Source organism: Salmo trutta, chromosome 9, assembly GCF_901001165.1.
Source record: "Salmo trutta chromosome 9, fSalTru1.1, whole genome shotgun sequence".
Taxonomy (NCBI): domain Eukaryota; kingdom Metazoa; phylum Chordata; class Actinopteri; order Salmoniformes; family Salmonidae; genus Salmo; species Salmo trutta.
The window spans coordinates 11,853,037-11,879,998 of record NC_042965.1 but is presented as its reverse complement, the minus strand read 5'-3'; the positions used below and the strand labels follow the sequence as shown (position 1 = coordinate 11,879,998).

Genomic DNA, 26,962 nt, shown 5'->3' with positions numbered 1-26,962 from the left:
TCCCTCTGGTTGCACATGTGACATGCTGGTAGAAATGAGGTAAAACGGATTTAAGTTTGCCTGCATTAAAGTCCCCGGCCACTAGGGGCGCCACTTCTGGATGAGCATTTTCTTGCTTGCTTATGGCCTTATACAGCTCGTTGAGTGCAGCCTTAGTGCCAGCATCGGTTTTTATATCCTTCGCGTCGGACTCATTAAAGAAAAAAACTTTGTCCAGTTCGAGGTGAGTAATCGCTGTTCTTATATCCAGAAGCTCTTTTCAGTCATAAGAGACAGTAGCAGCAATATTATGTACAAAATAAGTTACAAACAATGTGAAAAAACACACAAAATAGCACAGTTGGTTAAAAGCGTAGTGCATAAGGAAAGTACCAAAACACCTTGATATAGGGGAGGGGCAAGCAAGCAGATGAGGAAATTTGGCTGGGATGGAAGCAATTATATAGTACCTGCGGAGTGAATTTAAACCAGGGAAAAAATGCACTACCCTCCCCTGTGCCCCCCCCCCCCCCCAAAAAAAACCCACAACCCTCCCCAAAGCAACAAAAAACGTTTGACAACGATCCCCAAATTTGGAATCCTTGCATAGGAGGGCCTTGCATAGCAGAGAACCAATATTCTATAGGGGACAGTTATCACGTTTTTAGGTTAATTTGTTTCACAAGTTAACCTTCATAAACGGATCACACCATGTTGAGACTGGATGCCAGGGTGTCATAGCTCAAGCTCATTGCCACCATATGTGGTTTCAGGGACATTTTTCAAATTACCTTTGGGATTATGTGTCATTCCCAATTTGAGATGGACAGTTGGGTGTAATAAGACACGGGTGCTTTTAGAGCACATTGTGAGCAACCAGCCTTATTTACAGTTAACACCTGCTGCTTGACTCAAGGACATGTATTTACACAGAACCTCTATGGAGTGAATTAGTGGTCAGATAACAGGTTAGGCGTAGGGAAATGGATAAGTCAGCCAATAAAGTCTCTTATTTTCGTGACCTGGAAAATTAGGCAAATATTTATAAAGAACAGTCATTGGGTGTTGGCCCTAAAGCCTGCAAACACTTTGCATATCCGCCCTGAAATTATTGTTGGCAAAACATTCAGCCACTCTTATTTTACAATGAGATATAAATCCAGCACCAAACTAATATAAGTTTCACAAGTAGACCGGCTCCTAAAATGTAATATGTTTCCCATTGACTATTTTAAATATATATATATATTTAACTCGGCAAATCAGTTAACAACAAATTCTTATTTACAATGACGGCCTACCCCGGCCAAACCTGTGCCAATTGTGCACCGTCCTGTGGGACTCCCAATCAGGGCCGGTTGTTATACAGCCTGGAATTGAACCAGGGTCTGTAGTGACACCTCTAGCACTTAGATGCAGTGCCTTAGACCGCTGCGCCACTCAGGAACCCGACTTTTCACGATCACCATGACTTTATTGTAATTTGGTTTGCCAATAGGTTAAATCCTGCTAAAATGCTGTTTGGACAGTATTGGAGGCTACAGACTGAGCTGTTGAGTGCAGTCATGCAACAACCTTTTACTTCAGACAACCTTTTGCATGCCATTCCCTGGAATCAGACAAAAGATGCCCATTGATTATAATCCATAGGAAAGGTTATACATCATATCATTAGACGTTGCTTGTTAACAAAAGGGAACTGACTTGAGTGTTATGAATATAATTGCGTGTTACTTCAATGTACTAATAAGTAAGTACTATAACAATCCCGGGGGTCGGGCCATGCTGGAGGGGGGTGGCATCTGTTCAAACAAGAGAAGCAAAAAATACTGAAACAAATCATCAGGGAAGAATGATAATAGGCAAGTAATGCAGCAACATTGTTTCTGGGGGGAAAAAACGGTTTGGTTAGTGAAGCGAAAACTGATTTTATTTGTAGTTGCTCCTAAGAGGGGCTCCCGAGTAGCGCAGCGGTCTAAGGCACTGCATCTCAGTGCTAGAGGCATAACTACAGACCCTGGTTTGATTCTTGGCTGTATCACAACCGGCCGTGATTGGGAGTTGCACAATTGGCCCAGCGTCATCCGGATTAGGGTTTGCCCGGGGTAGGCCGTCATTGTAAATAAGAATTTGTTCTTAACTGACTTGCCTAGTTAAATAAATTAAAATTGACAGCCCATACATACAACACTATTTGATCATATTGGGAACAAAAACTTTTGGGTGCAAGGGACATATCCTTTGTGCACTCTAAAAGGGTCCAGTGTGCATATAAGGCAACCATTCATACATACCAGGACAAGGAGACTTTTATTTAGAAGGTAAATCATTTTGAATAAGTTCTTCTAATCTAACCCGTCTGGGTATCATTTTTCCCCACATATCAGTCATTGTTTTCTCACAAGTTCCTGTCCTAGAAGCAAGAAAGTGTGCCCATAGCGCTTGGTTTGCACTTTGGAGGCAGTACCTGTTGCTCAACAGTGAAGCATTTCTCAGACAAAACCCACTATTATTCTGATATTTCACATTTTTTAAATAAAGTGGTGATCCTAACTGACCTAAGACAGGGAATTTTTACTCTGATTAAATGTCAGGAATTGTGAAAAACTGAGTTTAAATGTATTTGGCTAAGGTGTATGTAAACTTCCCACTTAAACTGTAGATGTGGTCCTCATATTCCCAACATTGAGTGGAAAACTTTGCAACAAGACTAAGAGGATGCAATGCAACTTTTTGAAGTGTAAACAGAAATGAAAATTCACTAACTGCAGATTTATAAAAATGTAAATAAAATACAAAACATAAATGTTTTACATCTTCATCTTATTGCACACATTTTGAGGAAAAGCCTGACAGTGCCGCACCTTTTTTTTATTGTTTTACTTCTCTGCAGATTTCTGAAATCTACGATTGCAGATGATTATAAAAAACACTAATGTTGTCCTGTTGCTTTGGTTCCCAAGTTGTTGGAACATTTTTGGAAATGCGCACTCGATTGTCAACACCCAACATCAAATGGAATAAGATATACAATGGAATATATTACAAAATATGATTCGCCATAGAATAATAGTTCCACACACACCCACTTAAGTTAGTTAGAACGTTTACATCATGCAAGGAGTATTAATGTTAAAGTACACTGACAACTCCACCTTTACAATCAGACTTCGACGTTCAAGTATGTCACATTGCCAAAGTTTGTACATGTAAATAGTGTTTGTTTTTTGGGAGTATATCGGACAAATAATCCTGAGATCCTTTCGATTCCAAATATTTACTTCTCTTATAGATCTGCCAAATGGCAAGGCTCCAGGGAGAGTCGGACCATGGTCAACGCAACTATTTGGAGGCATCATTCAGCTGATCACAACTTCCAAACGTGTCATATTTCAGTCAATATAAATTCATGACACAATTGATGAAATTGTTTCCCAACTAGAAATGCTTGATATTACAACGTAGGGCGAATTTATTTTACACCTCTTCAAAACATTAAAATCTTACAGTGACGGTTTACAAACCTCAGGGTGTAAACAAACCCATTCAAGCTCATTTTCATATTTTGAATACGTTAATACTTCTTCTAGTCCTTTCATATACTGTATACAGTACAGTCTTGGTAAGGTCTATTTATTATCAAGTGTTCTGAACCACATACCACATTTATCAGAAGACAGTAACATGATGGTATGATGGAAGATGGTACAATAACCTAAACATGTCAAGGAAAGTGGGCAGGCCTTGTCAAAGGGACAACTCCTTGTGAGATGGTCCTGGAGCCAAGAGGACATATTTGCCAAAGAAGTTAAAATATGTCAAATAAAATAAAATAGTATTGGTCACATACACACGGTTAGCAAATGTTATTGCGAGTGTAGCAAAATGCTTGTGCTTCTAGTTCCGACAGTGCAGCAATATCTAACAAGTAATATCTAACAATTCCACAACAAATGCCTAATACACACAAATCTAAGTAAAGGAATCAAATAAAAATAAATAAATATAAATATATGGATGAGCAATGTCAGAGCGGCATAGGCTAAGATGCAATAGATAGTATAGAATACATATAAATATGAGATGAGTAATGCAAGATATGTAAACATTATTAAAGTGACTAGTGTTCCATTTATTAAAGTGGCCAATGATTTCAAGTCTGTACGTAGGCAGCAGCCTCTGCGCTAGTGATGACTATTTAACACTCTGATGGCCTTGAGATAGAAGCTGTTTTTCAGTCTCTCGGTCCCAGCTTTGATGCACCTGTACTGACCTCACCTTCTGGTTGGTAGCGGGGTGAACAGGCAGTGGCTCGGGTGGTTGTTGTCCTTGATGTTCTTTTTGGTCTTCCCGTGACATCGGGAAACAAAGTTCATAACCTTTCTGTGACAGCTCCAACAGGCCTAAGCTGTTTCACAGTTGGTCGACAAGGTCAAAATGCTGTGAGGCATTTACTAAAGGCTGGGACTTCCACAGACCACTAATCCATGAAGTGGAATTTCACTGGCCTAACAAATGGTGCCATGTTGATGGAATCGAATGCTGATGACACTGATGATTTGTCATTCAAGAGGCTGTGATGTTGTTCAACAGTGTTGACCTCAGTCCTGTGACACAGCAGGAGGAATACATGGTGCAAGAAGGAATGAAAACTCGGAAGACCTCAAAGTACACGACAGGCCGAATTTACAATGTTAAACAATCCTTTCTTTTCCCACTGGGCACACAGTGGTTGTACAAACGTTGTTTCAATATAATGTCAATGATATTACATTGAACCAACGTGGAATAATGTTGAATTGACATCTGTGCCCAGTAAGTAAGCACTCTTTTGTCAGAATAATAATAAAACATTAAAAAAATACCACAATCTAGTGGTCAAAATAAGTAAGGCTGTATGTGTTGATTTTGTTCTTGTTTTTTATGTGTTAAGGTTTAATATATTGTCAATCATGGTGTACAACATTGGAGTGCACAGTCCATATTTAAATATGGCTAAATAAGCAATGTACATATGTAAATATAGCTAAATAACAAAATGAAGGGTCTCTGGATTTATATTTGTGACATCGCATAAGAACCACCGTTACCATAGTATCCACATAACGAACAAACTTTATGAAAGGAATTATGAAATTATGAAATCAATACATGGACATTTGACAAAACAAGGACACGTAAAGACTGATAAAACATTTCAAAATGGACCAATGGAGACCAGAACGATGCTGCCTGCCTACCCTTGGTAATGTGGATGTGCTGCTAGCTAGCTCGTTACATCTCTCACACAAACGTTAGCTAAAGATTGTCGCTAGCTATTGTGGGAGTACCTAAGGACTTAATGGTCAACGTTGGTCCAAATGTTGACGGTCGACCATTAGAGTTAACTGTAGCCCATAGGCCGGCAGATGGCGACATGGCGTCGTTTCATTTTACCAATATCACTGACAATCTGACTCAATATCGCCAGCTTCCGGCCTTTGGGCTAAATTTACGGTTAAGTCCTTAGCTACTCCCACCTTAGCTAGCTAACGTTAAAAGACAGCACTGGGTTGCATTTGTTATAGTGATAACAGTCATACTTTAATATCTGGCTGACATATTTTGTCATATGTTTAATTGACTTAGTTGGCCTAGCGTCGTCCGGGTTAGGGGAGGGTTTGACCGGGGTAGGCCGTAAATAAAGGTTACAAATAAATAAATAAAATGTTTAATTGACAAATAATTCAAGACCTTCCACAATCTACTGTCGCTGGAGCTTCCAAATGTGGGCAATGTGAAAGTAATCGCCGTTTAGCTTTTACCCCACAGGGACAAGGAAAAATGTATTGAGAGATTCAATGGGCTATCATCGTTAAGTAACATAGTAGATACAAAGCATTGAAGCGTTTAACTGCAGTGTACTTCCACATCATATGAAGGAATGTGCCTACCTGGAGTTGGGGCCAATTTCATCCTAAAACGTTTCCTTGGTGTTAAATACAGTCTGTGAACAAATTTAAAAGTTATAAATTGATGGTTCGGATTACGGCAGGCCATATTATTTTCCAGTTAAAGGGTTGTACAGATTCAGTTAGATCAGTGGACCATACTTTTTGAATGGCTAGCTCAGAATTTGAGCATTCTAAAAGTTATTTCTGGAGATCAGTTATTTTGTGAGCCCAGATAATTCATTTATAAATCCCATCATTGGATGGTTCGGTAGTTGGGATGTTCTACGTCTCTCTCTGATAAAACACTAAGGATGTGCTTCTCTAAGCAGACTGCTCTGCAGCAGGCACACAGGGAGCATGTGGCTGCAGTGGAGCACAAACTCAAACAGCATCCTCTGGCTCTGTACCCACATTAAGAGCATGGCATGCCCCCAGAGGTGAGTGGCAGGTAGATAACAAGACTAATTAGCGATGTCATGACATTGAAGATGAAAGATGCCTCCTCCTTTTTGCAATAAGACAAAGGGCATCTTTCCAAACACATCGAAAGGGTTTTAGTCCAAGAGAATGCTTAATCTGCGTCCGAGAAATCAGACCCTAAAATATACATCAGATGGTCCACGCACACACTGCTGAATTATAAAAGTAGTCAACTCTTACGCTGTTGTTACAGCATGACTTTGTTTTGCTTACTTGTAACAACACAATTGAATGTACTACTTACTGTTTGTCTTTCATCCGATAGTTGTTTGATCAGGTTATACGTGTCCTGGGCCCGGATATGTGTGTGAACAGAGCTTCTGCAGTGACTTCACCAGAAAAAGAGGAGCATGTGGACGACTGCACTGAGCGGTGTGAAACCATCATGCAGGAATCCGAGTCAGAGGAGGAAGTGAGAGAGGGACCATCGGTCACCGCAATGTAATTTCCAGAGAAGTTTGTTTTGGGGCAAAATCTTCATCACTAGGGTATAAACTGTAGTGCAGGACCGGTTCCTGACATAAGCGCTTGCTTAGAGCCCGTGGCCACATGGGGACATGTCATGCCAAAAAGTGTCCCCCCTGCGTCACAGTGGGAATCCCATTGTGATGCAGTGGGGGGACACTCTTTGGCAGGTATTATTTAGCATGACAGGTCCCTGACCGAAAAGAACTGTTGGGATCTCAACTTACTATTGAGAGTAAAAATAGTCTTGCCATCTATCTTAATGTGTAGTAATCATTGCCGAATATCAACTGGACATGTGTAACAGTGTAGGTTCCGTCCCTCTCTTCACCCCAACCCGGGCTCGAACCAGGGATCCTTGCACACAACTGACACCCCACGAAGCATCGTTACCCATCGCGCCACAAAAGCCGCGGCCCTTGCAACGCAAGGGGAAACCCTACTTCAAGTCTCAGAGCGAGTGACGTCACTGATTGAAATGCTATTAGCGCGCACCACCGCTAACTAACTAGCCATTTCACATCGGTTACACATGCAGGGCATGTGCCCTGACCTTTAGTCATTCTCACTTGTTAGTCATTCTCACTCAGATATCATATCAACATGTGTAGAATTGCAGGAAAAAATCCTCTCCACCGTCAAGAGAGGGGCCATGAAAATGTTTTGCTGTGAGGTGGGGGACCCCTCAGCCAAATCTCACTTAGGGCCTGTCATGCCAAATAATGTCCCGCAGAGGGGGACACTATTTGGCATGACAGGCCCCCAAAAGGCTAGAGCCGGCCCTGATCTACTGGTATAAGTACTGGTGATGTATGATATATAGCCAACAGTCTGTGCTGTTGTTAACCCTATTCTTTTTTTTGCTAAAGGATGGACGATTCCTGCCCAAAGAGCTGCAAGCAAAGAAGAGCAGTGCCAAGGAAGACCAGATAATCAATGTCAAACGACTGTGCTCCACATCTCAAGAGGACATCAAGAAAGTCAAGCTTTTCTGTGACTGGGTCGCCTCATTGGTAAGCACAGCGAACACAAACCGGCCATGACCATAAAGAAGGTGAGGAGGACTGCGTACATAAAACACAGGACGTAGGGGTTTTGAGGGTGTTGCAGCACCCCCTGAAAAATCTATTTTTTTCCTTCACTGAAGAGGAGCGAGACAATTGATCAAGGCCAGATGCAGCAGGCTCGGCTTCAACACGGAAAGGGAAATTGGTCCTTCAGGCATGTTTCAATAGGCATTATGTAGGTCAGTTTCACAATAGTACACAATAATTAGATACTATGCTGGTAAAAAAGAAAAGTGGATCTTAATCTGGAAACTCGTGAAAAATTGTTTAGAAAACATTGCCTGTCTGTCAATGCATGTACATCACAGATCATCCTCAAGTTACCTTGAATAAATGACATATTTTATAAATAACAAGAGAGATGCTAGCCTGTTTATCCTTCCGTCATCATATTTAGTGCCAATCTTGTGGTGTTGAAAGTAACATGCCATTGGCAATTTGAATGAATAATAAAAAGACAATTCACAATACTCAGAGTGCCTTCATTTAAATACAAGTTTATTTTTGTTCCACATGTAGACATTCACCCAGAGCCTTGCTTTTATAAAGCCTCCCTTTGTCTTTGAACATCAACCTCCTCTCCTGACCCTTTATCATAGAGGACATGTCTGTAAAAAAAAAAGAGAAAAGCTTCTCACAGAAAGTGAGTTTTCATATCAAATTCCACCTGAAGGACAATACAGTTTTTCGGACATAAACAGCAAATGGAATTTCTCCGGATTAATCGGGAATTCATGTTTCTCTGACATTGACATTTTTTTTATTACAAATTAGACGGGTTGGTTGTTTAGCAACAAAACCGATGCATGCTCAACAATGGGGCAAAACAGACAGGTTGACTTAGATTGTTGACAACATGTAAACTATATTTTGTCTCCAATGTTTATTAAAAACAAATACATTTGCACAATGAGCACTTATTGTCTCATAAATAGCTAGCTTGTGAATTTTATCCATATTAGCAATGACATGAAATCAGTCAAAACAAGACATGGTATCAAGAATAAGATGAAACTACCTGAAACAAGTAAATTGTGATTCCCCACATGGCAGTTTCTTGTCATTGTTGGTAGCTATCTGGCCATCCAGAATCACAAGTCACGGACTTCTGCCCCATTGAAGCGTGTGCATCGTTTGTGACGTTGTCAGCTAAACCATCTATTTATACATCATGAAATTGACCTACCCCCAAGCCAATATCCTCTTTTTCCTGATTACATTTTTATTAAAGATTTGTTTGCTACACGAGGCAGGGAAGGACAGACATAACAAGGAAGTCTGGATTCTCACAACTGTAGTGTGGACAACATTGGTATCTAGGCTAATTAATTCAACACTAAATACAGATTCAGTTCTTTAGCACTGATGTCAGTCACTGACCACTGCACAACACTCATATGAACTCAAAAAACAGTGTCTTTGCTCAACAAACCTTGGTTCTTCATCTGCAAGTCATCCACCATGTTTTGAAGGCTGTCCAGTTTCCCTTGCAAGTGCTTGCATGTGTGTCCTGTCAACTCAGCCTGCGGATTGGCCACTGGACAAACATTTCAAGTGAAACCACAAGTAACTCACTCAGAGGTCAACAGATTAGAATTCAGAAATTCAAACATTATTATGATGACATACTGTAGTAACAGAGGAACTCCAAGCCCATTTAACTGGTGCAAAGAAGGCCTGTCATCTCCCACATTGGTTACACAACAGAGGTGTAATAATACTGGAAGGCAGTAGGACTTACAGGTGCACATGTCTGCAAGAGGGCTTCCTGCCTGAGGCAGAGGCCTGCTCGGTTGTAGATGCGTGGGGCTGTGGTCAGTAGTCAGGAGTGAGTGTACAGGGGACGTGCGGCCCAGTGCCATGGCTCGAGGTGACGATGTGTAGCAAGGCAGAGTTGCAGCAAAAGAGAAGTCCTGGCCTGTAGAAATAGTAAACAATGTCTAAAGTGGAGGAAAGATTAACTGATCAAAATGGTGTATACCTTAATCATATTACGTTTGAGGGGACCACAGGGATGATAAAGGAGAGTAGAAGAGTGATACGAAACGTGTGAAATAAGGGAAATTAAGCACATGCTTTGTTAACTGTGTTTAAGCGGTTGGTCGTACCAACAAAGACAAACTCACTCTCGCTTGAGAAGGTGCTGTATAAATTCCGCTCATCCAGATCAGTTGTCCTAAGGAGGTCAGGCACACCACTACACATATTGCATACACAAACATGCATTAGAACGATGCCACAGACACTGCACATGCATGTGGCCTGAGGAGTAGAAAAGCCAAGACACGGGTAGGGGCCGGTTGCCAACTGCCATGCTCAGGCAGTCAGACACAGAGGTTCAAGGATACATGCTCTTACCTGCTGTAGGTCCCCTTTGTCGTTTTGGCATTATTTGTAAAAAAAAAAAATGGTGACTTCATTGGTGTAAGATAAATATTTTATTGTATTACATTTGAATGAAAGAGGCTCCACGTTATTTTAGTTAATGGGTTGATTGAGATCCAAATAGAACACAATCTTAGTAAACATTTGAGTAACATGTCACTAGTGGTTGTGAAATAAATTGATTGGCGCACACTATAAAATGTGGGGTGAAAACTGGTAACATCATGACCTCTAAATGGTCACATGATCTCTAATAGATGAGGACAGACTTACAGGGTGGTCCTGTGCACTCTCTCTGGAGCAGACTTCCTTTTGATAATGCTGGTGTGTGGTCCGGGGTTCTCAGAAATTACACGTCGCAGCTCTTTGACTAGAGAACGCAGCTCCATAGTGGGGCTTTTCAGCAGACGCTGAGACTTCAACTGCAAGAGGGGTGAAGAGGTGCTGTGTAAAATACCATTATGGTCAATACCAATAAGGATTACAGTACATTCAACACAGAAATCTTTTGTTTACTATCTGGAATCCCTCCATGCTTTGAATAAATTGGCTTAAATCCGGCCGTTCCAGAGTCAAGTCAAACGGTTGATGAGCGAGTCTGTCGTGCTACCACAGGAATGCAATCAGGGTGTGTTTTTAATTTTGGGGAAGTCAGATGTGCTGAGCTTGTATCTTTGTTTTCCACAGCCGAATAAACAGCAATAAAGCCAGGCCCTGGGAGGATTGGAGCCATTTTGTAGGAGGTTTCTGTATTGATTTACCTCTAGCAGGCAGTTAGAGCGGTGCTGGGTTGAGGGTAGTGCATTCCGGGCTGTTGGGCTTGTAGGGGAAGAACGCTGAGCATTCCCTGTGTCTCGCAGGTTTTCACCCCGCAGCTCCTGCTGAAAAGACACAGCACTTGAAAAAGCACACAGTAGAAAAGGTAGAGACAGAAACAACAAAACATCATATGCATTAGACCTCTAGAGGCAAATGGACACCCGTCTTACTGAACTGTACCTTCACATCCAGAGCATGCTGCAGCTTCAGCCGCACAAACGCCTGCTCTTGCAACTGGATGAAGTCTTGACAGTCAATAATGCTCCCAGACATCTGAGGAACGTAGCAAGTGTAAAAAAGGGGGTCAGTCAAAGCGTATATATATATATATCTCTTCATACTGTGTGATAAAGTGAGTTTACATACAAGATAGTGCCACACCACCTTGTGTAGGGTCGCCTCCAGTTTGGCCACTTTCTCCCTGAGCAGTCTCTCCAGGGAACGGACGGTCTCCAACTCAGCTGCCATCTGTCTCTTCTCCTCTGTGACTGAGGCCAGCTCCTGGACCTGACGCTTACTCTCCAGACTCTGGTAACACTTTTCCTGGGAAGAGAGAGACCATATTGAAAGGCAGATTATTATACATTTAAGTAAACACTAGAATCCCTTGTTTAAAATCCCTACATAATTAAGGACACATGCCTTATTTTCTGCATGGAAGCCAGGGCATGTGTAATAGTGAGAGACAAGGGGGATTAATGGAGCCCTGAAGCAGACTTTGAGGTGTTCCTACTTGGCTCATTTTGTCCATGGTTTCCTCCAGTAGTTGGATTCGGCCCTGGAGATAGTGGATCTGGTCTCGCTTAGTTTTTATCTGGTTCTGCATTCCCATGGTAACCTTCAGGCCTGGACAGAAAAGGGGAGGCAGGGCAGAGAGGACGAGTCAATCAAGGTTCATCTACTCTCATCTCTTTCTGTCTACTCAATGGAGGGGGGAATTAATTAAAGCCTCTATTATACTGAAATTATATTTACATCCAAACTTGTTTTCCAGGATGCTACTAAGAGGCACATCCATGTTCAAAAGTAGTTTTTTTTGGGACGTTATACAGATTAAAACCAACCATTTCCGGTGGATTGACAATGGATTCCTGTTAAAAGTATCCTGTTTTTTTAAATTAAGCGATACAGAGTTGGTTACAAATCCAATTTCATCCTCCAGATGAGGCAAAACGAGTATTACAGCACACAATATGGCTAAAATGCCAATGTACTGATAGAGAAAATACCAATTTTCTTGGAAAATAAAAATGTATAAGGAAAGTATCATGTTTATGAATGACATTGTAAATAAAAACAGTCAAATTGTCACCCAAGCTATTAACAAAGGTGTATGCCCAATACAAAAGTACAACAAAGTCGTCGCAGCTCTGCCACAAAAATGGAAGAGGCAATTGCTCAAAAGAGAAAGGAATGAATTGGTTGGTCTGCCTCCAAAGAAAATCCATGCATGGCTTAAAATGACTAGTATAAATTGTAAAATGTATCAGTTTTTACTTAAGATCGAGAGGTTTGCCAACTATGCCAAGGCATCGGGTTTATGAACTGATAGACAAAACAACAATCGTCACATCAATCCGTTCTTTTTAATTAAAACTATTATATAAAATTCTCGTCATAAAAAGAAGGCTCAATATATGTGGCATTGAACAGTCATCCCTGTGCAGACTCTGCCACAAGGAAACAGAACCAATAGATCATCTCTTTTGGTTCTGTCCTTCGGTGGCTCACTTTTGGAATAAGGTCCAGGATTGGTTGTTAATTAAGTCACAATGTCTGTGTGGACCTACTAACAGTACTGTTAAGAGATCTGAAGAACCACGATCAAACAATGGAAAATATGATTATACTTTTAGGTACACAATTTATTTTGGTGGGGCAATCTCGATAAAAATGGTACAAATAGAGAGGTTTAGACCCTCGTAAGACACCACAGTAAAACAGATGTATATATTGCAAATCAAATAGTAGTGTACTGGGAAAGATGGGTTAGTCTGGAAATATGTTGGTTGGATTTTTAAAAAATGTATTACTTCCAGAGCTATTTACTCATCTGTTGCAATAGTCAGTTCTCTCGACTAAAAACCTCATGCCTAAACACAGTGTATATTTCCCATAATCATACAAACACAAAATTCTCTGCTATATTATAATGTTCTCCGTGATGTTTGTCAGATATGCAGCGCTGACCGTGTCCGTCCACCCCCTCTAGGGTCCTCCTGGCCTGGTCCATCTCAGCCCGGGTGGTCTTCAGCTGGGCTTTGAGACTCACCACCACACCCTCCTGCTCCTCTCTCTTACTGCTGTGGAGCCTCTTCAACTCCTCATGCTCCTCTGGATGACAGACAGATGGACACACACACACAAAGCACAATGAGGGCTTGGTTGAACATGAAAAACATACAGTACATGCTGAAGTGTTTTTCCAACACAGTGAAGCAACATCATCATTATTCTTGCCTTTTGCCACTAAAGACCTGTATTACCCCAAAGACTGGAGAAATGGAGGGCGTTATATCTAATCACTGAAAGGTCTTCAATATTACAGAATTAATAAAGATCATAATTCATAGAGAAACGTTAACAAATAACGGTTTGGTCACAGGAGTAAAACATTTAATTGGATAAATCAAGGACACGACGTCAACACAATTGTTTATGTTGATTAGGGAGCCAGCCTCAAGACGGATAACCACAACACTATCCTGCTGATGAAAGAACTGACAGAGAGGGTGTGTCATTTTATCTGTGCACGGGGAATATTCTCATATGAAAGCCATCTATAATGACAGCTAGTGTACCTGTGAGGGTGACCAGTTGCATGCGTTGCATCCCTAGCTCAGCGGTGAGCTTCTGTTTCTCCAGCTTTAGCTCCTTGACACAGTGGCTCTGTTTGGACAGGCCAGCCTGCTGCACTCGCCTCTCCTTCTCCAGCACTGCCAAACACTCCTCACGCTGCTCCAAGTCTGTCTGTACAGGGCGGGACACAGCAGGGTTTGAACATTATTGATAGGATAGCTTTGAAAACACACCCAAAAAGAAAACATTGGAGTATTATAATCCAAGAGAAGGAACAATTCTTGGTGTTAACTGAGGATTCCTTTTAGCAGACTGTATGACCTCTGGCCCAGAGGTGGAGGAAACAACCAACCATGAAATTAAAGTAGGATGATGCAAATAAACTATGATCAAACTAACTAGCTAACTAACTAACAAACCAACCCTTAGCTGTTGGATCTCCAGCTTGTGCTCACTGAGCTGGTTGCTGAGGCGGCTCTTCTCGTCGTGCAGGGAGTCAATGCTACGTCCATGCTGTACCGTCATCTGAGTGGTGCTCTCCATCTGCAGCCGCAGCAGGTCCACCATCTTCTCCCGGTCCTCCAGCTTGAGCCTCAGCACCTCAGTCTCTGCCCTGAGGGCCTGGCAGCGGCCCTGGGCCTCCTCCAGCCTGGCCCGGCCCTGCTGCGCCTCCTGTTGCCTCAGCTGCAGCTCCCTGTCCCTCTCCTCCAGCAGCGCCTGGACCCTCTTCAGCTCCTCGTCCCGGTCCCCATGTAGGGCCTGCAGTCTCAGCTCCTCGTCCCTGGCCCTGTTCAGCTGGTCTGTGGTAAGTTTCAGCTCCCCTCGCAGCACAGCCAGCTCCTCCTGCTGCTCCCATTGATGCTTCTCGCCCAACAACTGGCAGAGGAGATACAAAATAGTACGTGTTTGACAACTAATGCCTTGAAGTCATTTAAAAAACATTTAAACAAACAGCTCAAGGCTTTTAATTTCATTCTCACCTGAGCCTCCATCTGTGCCTGGCAGTCGTCTTTGAGAGATCCCACCAGAACCTCCAGCTGCTGCACCCCCAGGTGTCGCTCCTCCAGCTCCCTGCGCAGCCCGTCGCTGGTCACACTGTGGCCCGTGTCCCGCTCCCACAGCTGTTTGGTCTCCTCCTTCTCACGGGCCAACTCCTCACGGGCCTGCCGGAGCTCTGACTGACCCCACACGTAACACAGTACCCACTCTTACTCATCGCTGTTTGTGTTCATATGTTTGGATTTATTCAAAACGTTTTTATTTTTTTATCAAAGCCACTTTACCATTTATATATCAAATACATTGATAGATGTAGGCTTTATGGAATCTAAAAAAATGTGCAATGTTCTTTTTCCACAGCAGCAGGGAGCACACTATGGATGTATCCTCCCTGTTTATGTCTGAGGCTGGGCTGTCTTACCGTGAGCTGGCAGAGCTGAGAGTCCAGCTCCTCTGCCTGCTGGAGAGATCCGTCTCTCCCTCTCTGGGCCTCCTCCACCTGAGACTGGGCCTCAGCCAACTGCTTCTCCAGAGCACTCACCTGGCACACAACATCATGACAACCCAAACCTTCAGAACCTTCACATAGAATATTACAATGCAGTGGAGGCTGCTGAGGGGAGGACAGCTCATAATAATGACTGAAACGGCACTAATGGAGTGGCATCAAACACATAGAAACCATGTGTTTGATACCACTCCACTTATTCCGCTCTAGCCATTACCACGAGCCCATCCACCCCAATTAAGGTGCCACCAACCTCCTGTGTTACAATGTCTACCTCCTAAACTTCTGTTTGAATAGGCCAAGGCCACTATCATTATTCTAATAATTTTATAACACAATAGGGATATGTAGCCATTACCTTGTCTTCATGGATCCGCTTGGCATCCAGTAGATCGGAGCGCAGGATGGAGAAAGCTGACTCCAAGTCCTTGACCTGACACTGGTGCACTGAAGCCTGACTCTCACCTTGTTTTCTGGTCAGAAGGAAATAATGCATGTTTTTGGACACTTTCTGAAAGATAAGACTGGTGTCTCACAACTAAATTAAAATATAGGTGATATAATTCATTTGGGGGGGAAAGAAAGAGCTTTGAATTGAATTCAACTCAGGAAATGTGTAGATATTGTATTGCTAGTTAATTCACGTCTCTCACTGTAACAATTCCACCTGGACACACAAGCTGGAGGCACTGCTTCTGGAGCTGCTCAATTTCTCAGTCAATATCGCCACCTCCTGGTCATGACTGGTAATAAGCTGCTCCAGTCTGGAAAAGAGCAAAGCAAGCCAAGCAAGGCAACTTGACATGTCGCCTCAAGGAACTTATGTCGTAAACATACTTACAGTTTTTAAAAATCAGAGAAGTGAATGAATGACTAATCCCAGGTAACCCAAGTGGCTGAGGCAAGAATTGTCAAAAGTTCATGAAAAAGTACCTTTCCCTTTGCTCCTTCAACCGTATCTCTGCTTTATCTTGGCATTTCTGTTCTTGAGTCTCCATCTGCTCTTCCACCTGGCACAATGAGTTTGGAATAGAAAGATACAATATCAAGAACAACATGTCAAACCTTTGACAAAAGTGTTTAGAGTGGCATAAAACATAAGACTGTATTACCAGCAGGAATCTCTCTCTCAGATTGTGATTCTCATGCTCCAAGTCCTGTAATACTTTCTCCACCGCAACTCCCAGTGCATCATGGCTGGTGTACAAATAGTTTCTACACCGTTTCTCATAGGCCAACAGTGTGGAGTGAACCTCCTGTAGTGTATGCTCCATTGACTCTGCTTTCCTGCTTTGTGACTTTGCTTCCTCCTCAGCCTCCAGTAGCCTCTGGTCCCCTGTCTGTTTATTGATTTGCAGCACTCTGATTATTGCATGCATTTTCCCCATTACATCTGCCTGTTTTCTGCTCTCTTTCATTCTGAGGGACAAAACAATTAACATTGGCGCAACTTATATCCTTTACTTCCTTACTTTTACAGTTAAAATGAGCTGAGATCTGTCCAAAGGTATACAGTACAAATGGCCTACATTGCAAGGGTTTTAGCATGAATTACCTTAGATCAGTCAGGGCATCTTTCTCAATCTGGACCTCGTGCAACTTTGTCTGCAGCTTGATGATGGACTGACGCAATTTGAACTTCTGCTGTTCATGAAAAGCAAACATCTGAAAAAGTATTAGCAAATGTGCTGCAATCAATGGCAACTCTGTGGCACAGAATTGCATGGCTTTTGATGCGAATAATTTAGTTCAGGAGGCCTCCTTCAACCAGATTATATCAACAACTCTCAGCAGGAAAGGAAAATAAATAGTCCTCCATCTCAGACTAACCTCACTCATCTGCTTTTGGAGCTCCGACACCTGCTGAGAGTAGTCCTCTATTACATTTTCTAAAACATCTTTCCCAGGGAAGGTTACGCCACTTCTGACCACCTCCAGATCCAGGCCATCCCGGTCATATGTAAGAGGCTGGATCAAAGACGGTCGGTACGGTGACAGCACTTCTGAGTTCTCCTCCGATGAACCATCTGTAAAAAAATAAAATAATAATAATAATTGAAAAAATATATATACAAAAAGGGGGGGGGCAATAGGTAAAACGTGTCACAGCAAAGTACTACAGGTAGTATCAGAATTCAAAATAGGTTAGTGTCATATTTTGATGTTACTGTATAGAGCTAGTACTAGCTAGCGTGTACGCATTGCAATGGCTATATTTTTATGAATGATACAAGAAAACCTCATACTCACCCATAAAAATGGGAAAGTAATTTATTTGTGAGGGTGAGCTGCTGGGAAATGTGCGTCCCATTTTCTCCATGGTAATTTCAGTTGCATGTTCCACTTCTTCTTGCAGCATTTGGGTCTCCTTGGTTCGTCTGTTGAGCTCCTCACTGTAAAGAAAGCCAACCTAACAAATTCGCTTCCAAATGGATGATGGTTCATGGTGCAAAAGGCAGACTGGTAACGTGTTATCTAGCTAGAGAAACTTACAAGTGGAAAAATTACCTAAACTCATCCAGATTCTTGTACCTTTTAGGGACAGTACTGGTGTCATTTGTACCTGTAAGGTAGGGATAGTTATCTTAATTAGATAGCCAAAGGGGGTGGCTCAGTGCTGCCACTGCTGATGGCGCCAGGGATCAGTACTATGACAAATAAACGTTGCTAGCTAACGACGTTATAGCTAGCTAGTCAGGTTAATTGACTTACTTGTTGTTGTTGGAATCTCGTGCAATAATCCATCATCAAACAATTCAGACGATTTATGGATAGATAAATCACTATCTTTAGGTATGGAATGTTGAGATACAGATGACATTATCAGTTGGTTAGCTATCTAGTCGTGTGGGATAGCATGTGCAAATTAACAAACGCCTGCAAGCTACAAGTAACTACTATGACGTTAGGGAAGCTTAATCGCTCGCCATGGAAACCGTTGATTTCGTGCTTTCTTCAAAGTTGGTGGATTTTAGAAACGGTAACGTTAGCTAGCTAACGCCACAAACTTGTTCCTGAAACATGTTCATGACTTTATAGATACTATCTCAAGAACTAACAGAAAGATATTTACTTTACTGTTAAATACAAAATATTAAAGGGTAGTAGAACCTGTTGTAGTTCTCACAGTTTACGAGACACGCGAAGATTTTATAACTAACCCAAGATAGACCACAGCCTGTTGTTTCCAATGGGGACAAATGAGTCATACTGGGCAGAACAAGCAAGGAGGTGGGCAGAGCCAAGCCCGAGCTAGCGAAATCCTATTGGCGCGTTGTAGAAATCATTTGCATGTTTCGTTTGGGAACGCCTACTCCGTGCAGTGCGCGTGTGCAATACCTAAATTCGCCTTTACACTCTTAAACAACGCGATGTAATTTTTATTTGGCAATGGTTAACGTCTACAACACTTAGTCCACTCTGCTCATAACATATTATAGTTTTAAGGACAGAAAACCTTTTCGAGATCAAATGTTTCATCGATGAAAAAATGTGCAGAATGTCGGACAAAATCTATCTCGGTCCATCTTCTCCCACTGCCGGCCACTGGGCTTCCTCTCACCATCATATTTGGTAGTGATTGGAAACGCCAAGCGGAAGCTTCACATTTATACATTCGTCGAAATATCTCTCATTGTTCTATCTGTGGTTCAAGCGTTGTTGTTTGTATTGAGTTCAAGACGGACATTATCAACACCAACATTACATTAGATGACCATTTAGGAAACATAGTGTTAATTTACGTTGTAGCTAACATAATCGAAATGGAAATGTGAATACTGATTTGATATGTGCACAAATTCGTCTTGTTCCAAGCGTTTGGCAAGGTACGAAATTGCTCTGTCTTGTTAGCTAACTTAGCTCACATTAGCTAGCCTAGCTTGTTGACACTTTTTGCTTTGCAGATGGTATACTGTATACTCTTAGCATGTAATTTTGAGATACATGGGATCGTTTTTCATTAAAGATTATTGACGTTAATTAATTGCGTCAAAAATAATGTCACAATATGAGCTTGATACGTGACCTATATACGACCGTTTTTTTCAGCTAACGTTAGCAGCAAGCTAAATAATATAGTAATAATTCGATGTTTTTTATTTAACCTTTATTTAACTAGGCAAGTCACTTAAGAGCAAATTCTTATTTACAATGACAGCCTACCCCGGCCAAACCCAGACGACGCTGGGCCAATTGTGCCCCGCCTATGAGACTAAACTGCTTGCTTTTAAATCCATCCATTCTACTATCAATAAGATTTTGGTGGATACTTTTTAAGAAATAATGTTAAAGATGACAGGCAAAGGTCTCCATGTAAACCATAAAACATAATGTTAATTTAGGCTTCATTAAATAAGCCTCAACAGCAATTTTGTCTATCACTACATTTGGCTGTTATTTCTACATTTTGGTGAATATGTCATTTCTGTCCATAACATCATTTGAGGACATCATTTCAGGTCAAAATAAAAACAACAATACTGCAAGCAACACAAGTTACAGATTTGGCTTTTGTTTGTTAGCTGATTAACTCCAGTTTACAAGAGTTGAGCAGCGACTTCACATTTTTTAAAACTAGCTACTGATTTCAGCACCCAAAGAATAGCCCACAATTACACACAAGATTGTTCTGTGTAATTGTGTGCTATTCTTTGGTTGCTGAAATTAGTCGGTTTTTAACTTTTTTAATGACATTTTATGTGACATTGGCGCTCCAGTCCACCCACCCTAGACACTGCTCAACTCCATTGTAAATTGAGGAGTTGAGTTTAGGCTGCTTGGATTTGAGTCCTTTTATGGATCAGAAATGAAGAAAAATGATACTGATGTGAGAATATGTGGGGAATAAACGTTTGTCAATAATGATCACTCATATGCAGATAATGAGATATGATATAGTTGTTAGTTAGTCAGCTATAGCCAGTCAGTGAATTCCCTATCAACTTGATGATGCTGCCATTTTAAACAGTGAATACTAGCTAGCTAGCTACATTTTTGAGTTGATAAGAAATTGTTGGATGGCACAACACATGTATATCATTGTTAGCTAGCTAATCAACTTATCTGGCAGAAATATTTGTTTCCTAATAAGTAAACTACCAAGCTAGCTAGTTAGCTCTAGAAAGCTAGCTAGCTAGACAGCCATTGGTGCTGCCTGCAGTCAGCTAGCCAACTAACATTAGCTAACCACCAAAACGTGGCTAACTACAACATGAAAATAATATAGCTATTGTATTTCTGATCAAATATTACCATATAGCTAGACCCTTTCTAATAAATGTACTCTGGAAATATAAATAATAATATATGTACTCTGAACAAGCGGTTACCTAGCAAACGTTACCTAGCCCTATTGTGTCTAAGCTAGCTAGCAAGCTAACCAAGGATATCAATGTGACCTGGCAAAATTCCTTTAAATCTTTTTCTCAATCTCAAATACTCTCACCACTGTAGCACTGTTCCTAAATAAAGATAATTGTAAACAGCAGTGAAGTTGGAAGTGATTTTATTACTGTTAGCTAGTTAAATGGAGAACATTGAGAGCAATCGTAATGGCATCTTTTTGTAGGCACTAACAGAGGCTTAAGGCGTGCGCATACACAGGTTCCGTTTGCTCCTGTCAGAACTCGGCTAGGGGAAGCAACTGTTAAGTTCATGTTTTAGGTATCCCAATATTTCTGTCATTACGGTGCTATCACTCTGTTATTATGGTGCTATCACTCTGTTGTTACGGTGCTATCACTCTGTTGTTACGGTGCTATCTGTTGTTACGGTGCTATCACGCTGTTGTTACGGTGCTATCACGCTGTTGTTACGGGGCTATCACTCTGTTGTTACGGTGCTATCACTCTGTTTTTAGTACGCCTGCGCAAGAGTCTCACTGGAGATGGACCTGGCCAAAGTGCAATGGCAACTATGTACTGTGGAAATACGATGAATTAAACGTTGTTCAACTGGAACCTAATCGTTGTGTCATTTTAGTTAACAGCAACCGTCTCGCATAATTCCTAAAGACCTTCACTTTAAAAATTTGAAAAAGCAGCAATATTACTCTTTGTTCCTCTTGAACCACCGTAGCAACAACATAGCGAGAAACACATCCTCAAAATAGTAAGAATTAATCTAAGATAAATCAAGAAATCTATCATTAATTTGGAAGTTTTTGCCGAAGAGGTCTTACTCGCGCAATTTTACATCTAGCTAAGATGTTTGGTGCATGAAAACTAGCCGTCTCTCGTTGAATGACAACGAATTCTTCATGTTCTCACACCTACTAGGAGTAGTACTGTTGACCAATCACAGACGAAGGTGTGTAGGCTTCGGCTACAGGATGTGAGAAGGGTGCAACTGCATTCCGCAATTCGGGACATTCCTGCATCTCCTGTACATAGACGGGGAGGGGTAGGGACACAGTAGGTGGCAGTAATGCACTATGACGTTGGATTCCAACCGCCTATAAAACCCACAGAAGAGGCGCGGCCGACAATGGTAGCTAGCTAGTACGCACGGCCAGAAGGCGTCTTTCGCCCTCGGTGTCGCTAACTAGCAAGTTAGCTAGCACACGGTGTTGCCCAAGCCTCTTGCCCGCTGTGCTAGCCGGAGGCGGGGCCGACCGGTAGACAGTTGCAGTTGCACACTATTGCCTCAAGAAAAAAATGTGTGTGCTTGAACAGTCGGAAAAACTATTTTGACTGGGAAGCATGCATCAGAGTTAACTGCTCCATCGCTCGTTGGCTAAAGCCTATGTGAAAATTTAATAGGGTTTTTGGACAAAAGCCCAAAATAAGGTCTGTGGTAAACACAGGTTTCGGAGATCTTATACGTTTTGTTCTATATGATCATCTTCATCAGCTAATGTCACTTTTTGTGAATTTTGAAGCATTTATGTAATCAAAATAAGGCTTCATAATTCATAAAGGTCATGTTAACTGACTGATATTATCTCATAGAACAAAACGTATAAGATCTTCTAAGCCTGTGTTAACCTCAGACCTTATTTTTGGCGTTTATCCCAAAAACCCAGTCTTTCCCCATTAATTTCCCCCATTGGAATGGCTGAACGAACCAGAGGTTTAATTTCCGTTTTTTAGGACTACAAACTGGCGAGCTCTTCTGCAGCATAAATCTGACCTACCGCTGACAGCTTCATGGCGCAGGGCAAGTGAAAAGGGAAAAATACTTAAAAATCCCAGCAACGGATGATTTCCTGACTGAAATGAGCTGGATCAAATATAAAACGTGAAATAGAGTTCTGATTGTGTTCTCAACGGTACAATATCGAGCATGTGAGCTCAGAGATGTGTGAAATTGTGCACTTAAATCAGATAACTGAACCTTTTCAGATGATGGCATTTTCACAATTAGCAATCTAGCTAGCTATGATTATGGGTGGGGTTTGACATTTTGACACCCTGTGGGTGGGGTAAAACAGTCCCCCTTTCTCTGAGGGAAATGTTACAGTTTATTTGTTTTGGATCTAATCACATAAAACAAATGTTTTTTCAGGATGCAGGCTCTTCAAGACCTTGACAATGAAACATGTTGGCTTGTCAAAGAGCTAAAGTCATACATTGCTCAAGAAGCAGACTTTTTACCAAGGGAAACTGGCCTCAATATAATGGAGTCTGCAGCAGAGGTAGGTATTGCTATCCCAGTGACCCAGTTCTATATACTGTACTTACCTTTCAGTAGTGTTTTGATGTGGTATTTAACATTCATTTTCAGAATCACAATGGAGTCTCTGCAAAATGCAGAAATGCCAAAGTTGAAGACCTGTGGAGCCTGACCAGTTTCTTTGGTTTCAGCACCCAGACATTTGTCCTAGCTGTCAATCTACTGGACAGGTTCTTAGCCATTATGAAGGTGTGTATTTTAAAGATATTTAAATGACTAAAATATAAATGTATATTTGTTTTGTGATGTGGTCATACTGAATATTCTACATAATTGGCATATTGTATGCATTTTTTTAAATTATTGTTTGATACCTCTGTTGTTGTTTACGTTATGTACATTTGCATGCCTTTTATTTAGTTTTTTATTTTAATAGAACTCTGCAGAAGTAGCCCACTAATGCTGACTAGTGTATCACTATAATGGTATGTTCACAGGTCCAACCTAAGCACCTGCCCTGCATTGGAGTCTCCTGTCTCCATATTGCTGCCAAAATGGTTGAGGACGAGTGCAACATCTCACCCACCCATGAACTCATCCGCATCAGCCAAAGCAAGTTCACTGTTTCTGACCTCAGCCGAATGGAGAAGATCATCTCTGGAAAACTCAACTTGGAGCTCAAAGCCGTCACAGCCTTAACCTTTTTACACTTATACCATGCTGTCATTGTATCACTTACATCAGAAAGGTGAGCACTTTGTTTCTCAATTGATCACTTTTCGCGTTATATCATCAGTATTTTTCCAATGGCTAGATGCTGTAAAGTTGATATCCTAATGATCAGTTGACATGAGGATCACATGAGAGTTCCCTTTATTTTAAGGGGGGAGATCCCAAGCATTGGGAGACTGGAAGCCCAGCTAAAAGCCTGCTTATGCCAGCTTATTTTCTCTAAAGCAAAAGTAAGAATTATTCCCAATACACTTTTAAATGACAAGAATGTTAACTTTGAGTTGTAGGACTGATACGTTTTTTCATTTTTTTTCTTCAGCCATCGGTGCTGGCACTGTCTGTCATTACTCAGGAATTTGATGCCCTCCAGTCTCTTGCCATGTTGGAAATTGTCCAAGAACTCAAAAGACACCTAAAGGTATTATACAGTTTACTTACAGAGCCCTCAGTTTGATATGATGGTGTTGTGACCAATGACATTTATTATATTGTTATACTACAAAGACCCACTAAGGCTGACACTGACATTATATTTTACCCTGGCACTGAACAAGTGAATTCATCTGACAACATGCTACATGGAAACTAGCACCTTCTGGCTTGGATGACTACTCTATTTATTAATATTTATTTATTATATTTATGTCTTCCGCCAGCCTCTCAAATGTTTCCTGTTCCCTTCACAGATTGTTGACAGTGAGTTACTCTACTGGAGGGGACTCGTGGCCAAATGCATGACTGAGTACAGCTCAAGTGAATGTAACAAACCAGACAACAAAAAACTGGTGTGGATCGTGTCCAGACGAACCGCCCAAAATCTGCACGCGAATCACTTCAGTGTCCCTGAACTGCCGACTATTCCAGAGGGCAGCTGGGGTGAAAGTGAGAGGTAAACAAACAGCCCCTTTTAATGCACTTCACTGTTTAATAATAGAATAACATTTGATTACATTAGAGCTACTGTGTGTTAACATAAAGGCTAATTATTAAATTGAACTGCAACGTAATGCACCACATCACTTCTACATTGCTATGATGTTTCAGGGAAGAAAGAAAAGTTAACTCACTAATCTGAAGATATTAATGATTACATCTGTTCTCCCCTGCATATATTTAGTGAGGATTCCTGTGAGGATATGAGCTGTGAAGAGGACAGCCTGTGCGGCTCTCCTGGCAGTGATGCAGAGGGAGCCTTCTTCCCCTCGGAGTTTTGCAACCAGGGCAGAAAATGATACTCCTCTCTTTTTGATCAGCTTAAATTCTCGATAGAGATTGTATGTATAACCAGGGTGCTAACTGTAACTTTTCCCTAAATGTAACTTTCCTTGTCGTTTGTAAAAACATTTATGTTAATTACTATACAGTATGTGTGACAGATGGGTATCTAACTCAAGTTCCCTGCGTGACTTGTTAGACCTCTGAGCTAAAGCCTAGGTGTGGAAGCTAACAAATCTTCCGGTCCAAAGTAAGTTTACTGATCATGGGAGCGTATTCAACAAACCACCTCTGCTACGTACGTATGTATTCTGGAAATACTGAACAACAGGCCCTACCAAGTGCCTGTGTTAATCCATGTGCAGTTTTTAAACTTTTGTTATGATTTTAGATAAGATCTTAGTGGAATTTAAATTGCAATATCTTGGCAGCTGACTGGCAATAAGATCTTAAAATGCCTTTTTAAATATGTTCCTGGTGTCACTCTATGTCAAAACTTGACACATTCCAGTTGTCATTAAAGGGATAGTTCACCAGAATTACAAAATGACACATTAGTTTGCTTACCCATGTAATAAGCAGTCTATTCACAAGGTATGACAGCAATCTATGCTTTGGTTTAGTATCCCTGGCACTGTTCCACATTGTAGCATTTTAGCATTTGTGGCACAAATCCCATTCAAGTCATCGGTATTAGCAGTTTTCACGCATCTCCAAATCATGCAAAAGTATCTCAAATTGATTATGAAGTTCAACAAAGTCACTTCTAGATGTTTTGAACATTTTGCATGAAAAATACAATGTTAGATTTGTTCCACAAATGATAAAACTTTAGCATGTGGAAACAGTGCTAGGGATGCTAAACCAAAGCATGGATTGCTGTCATACCTTGTCCATAGACAGGGTAAGGAAACCAATACGCTATGTCATTTGGGTGTACTATCCCTTTAAGCACAAGGGCGAAATTATTTTCTTCCTAGGATGTCCGTCCCGCACACTAACTGTTCAATCAATGGGAAATGCCCAACATCGGTACATTGTGCAAGTTTTACCGGTTTTATAGAATAGTATTATTGTAGTAGTTGCCAGTTCACCATGTTATTGTAATGTGTTTGTGATTATACGCAGGATGATACTGTATTCTATTAATGGGGACTTGTATGGAAGTATGTCAATGGGATTCTGTTAGAGAATGATGTTGATTCAGTACACGTGCAAAATATTTATATGTAAATGACTTATACATTTACATAACTTGTATAAGAAATTATTAAAAAAAGTGAATGTTTTATCATTCTTTGTGAATAAGCCATTTTATGTTACTGTATATCAACATGTTGTTATAAACAAACCATGTTTGCTTGGAAAAAAGAACCCTGCAAATAAAAGAATTACAATTTTTAAACCCTGTTGTGTATTCCCTATTATTGTTAAGGCCCAGTGCAGTCAATGATTTTCCTGTACTTTATACAGTGCATTCGGAAAGTATTCAGACCCCTTGACTTTTTCCACATTTTGTTACGTTACAGCCTTATTCTAAAATTGATTAAATTGAATTTCCCCCTTATTCATTCTGACATGCACTGTCAACTGTGGGACCTTATATAGACAGGTGTGTGCCTTTCCAAATCATGTCCAATCAATTGAATTTACCACCGGTGGACTCCAATCAAGTTGTAGTAACATCTCAAGGATGATCAATGGAAAGAGGATGCACCTGAGCTCAATTTCGAAATTCATAGCAAAGGGTCAGAATACTTACGTAAATAAGGTATTTCTGTTTTTAATTTTGTATATATTTGCAAAAAATACTAAAACCTGTTTTTGCTTTGTCGTTATGGGGTATTGTGTGTAGATTGATGAGGACAATTGTTTTTAAATCAATTTTACAATAAGGCTGTATCGTAATAGAATTTGGAAAAAGTCAAGGGGTCTGAATACTTTTTCCACACCATGAGGTTGGAATA

The 26,962-nt window shown here is 41.0% G+C and overlaps 2 protein-coding genes and 2 long non-coding RNA genes across 17 annotated transcripts; 3 read left to right on the top strand and 1 right to left on the bottom strand.

Annotated features, from left to right (window-relative positions):
• The first annotated feature begins 5,149 nt into the window (after positions 1–5,149).
• LOC115199880 (uncharacterized) lies at positions 5,150–8,398 on the top strand. Its single transcript, XR_003879433.1, has 3 exons — positions 5,150–5,224; positions 6,658–6,833; positions 7,727–8,398. It is a non-coding gene; the product is annotated as an uncharacterized LOC115199880 (long non-coding RNA).
• Positions 8,399–8,401: 3 nt separating this feature from the next.
• LOC115199876 (coiled-coil domain-containing protein 158) lies at positions 8,402–18,690 on the bottom strand. Of its 13 annotated transcripts, none has more exons than XM_029762398.1 (24): positions 18,147–18,690; positions 17,943–17,997; positions 17,685–17,827; positions 17,265–17,461; positions 16,990–17,099; positions 16,547–16,853; positions 16,368–16,444; positions 16,088–16,198; positions 15,793–15,907; positions 15,348–15,467; positions 14,908–15,105; positions 14,351–14,803; positions 13,930–14,098; positions 13,319–13,462; positions 11,862–11,974; positions 11,495–11,671; positions 11,309–11,401; positions 11,071–11,190; positions 10,583–10,731; positions 10,283–10,285; positions 10,051–10,121; positions 9,666–9,842; positions 9,357–9,461; positions 8,402–8,532 (listed from the first exon to the last, which is right to left on the bottom strand). In XM_029762398.1, the coding sequence occupies exons 1-24, from the start codon at positions 18,253–18,255 to the stop codon at positions 8,423–8,425; spliced, it is 3,426 nt and encodes a 1,141-aa protein (XP_029618258.1). In that variant the 5' UTR covers positions 18,256–18,690; the 3' UTR covers positions 8,402–8,422. The 13 variants fall into 13 exon arrangements, 11 of the variants coding, with proteins under 11 accessions (XP_029618258.1, XP_029618260.1, XP_029618261.1 ...); XM_029762400.1 differs by having other exon boundaries at positions 11,071–11,187; XM_029762401.1 differs by having other exon boundaries at positions 11,513–11,671.
• LOC115199879 (uncharacterized) lies at positions 14,713–15,378 on the top strand. The gene is made up of 3 exons (XR_003879432.1): positions 14,713–14,825; positions 14,933–15,117; positions 15,287–15,378. It is a non-coding gene; the product is annotated as an uncharacterized LOC115199879 (long non-coding RNA).
• LOC115199877 (cyclin-G2) lies at positions 17,863–26,400 on the top strand. Of its 2 annotated transcripts, none has more exons than XM_029762411.1 (8): positions 17,863–17,897; positions 22,941–23,070; positions 23,160–23,297; positions 23,546–23,796; positions 23,932–24,010; positions 24,100–24,198; positions 24,467–24,669; positions 24,898–26,400. In XM_029762411.1, exons 1-8 carry the CDS (start codon positions 17,878–17,880, stop codon positions 25,010–25,012), a joined length of 1,035 nt encoding a protein of 344 aa, XP_029618271.1. In that variant the 5' UTR covers positions 17,863–17,877; the 3' UTR covers positions 25,013–26,400. The 2 variants fall into 2 exon arrangements, with proteins under 2 accessions (XP_029618271.1, XP_029618270.1); XM_029762410.1 differs by lacking the exon at positions 17,863–17,897 and adding an exon at positions 18,798–19,261.
• Positions 26,401–26,962: the final 562 nt, after the last annotated feature.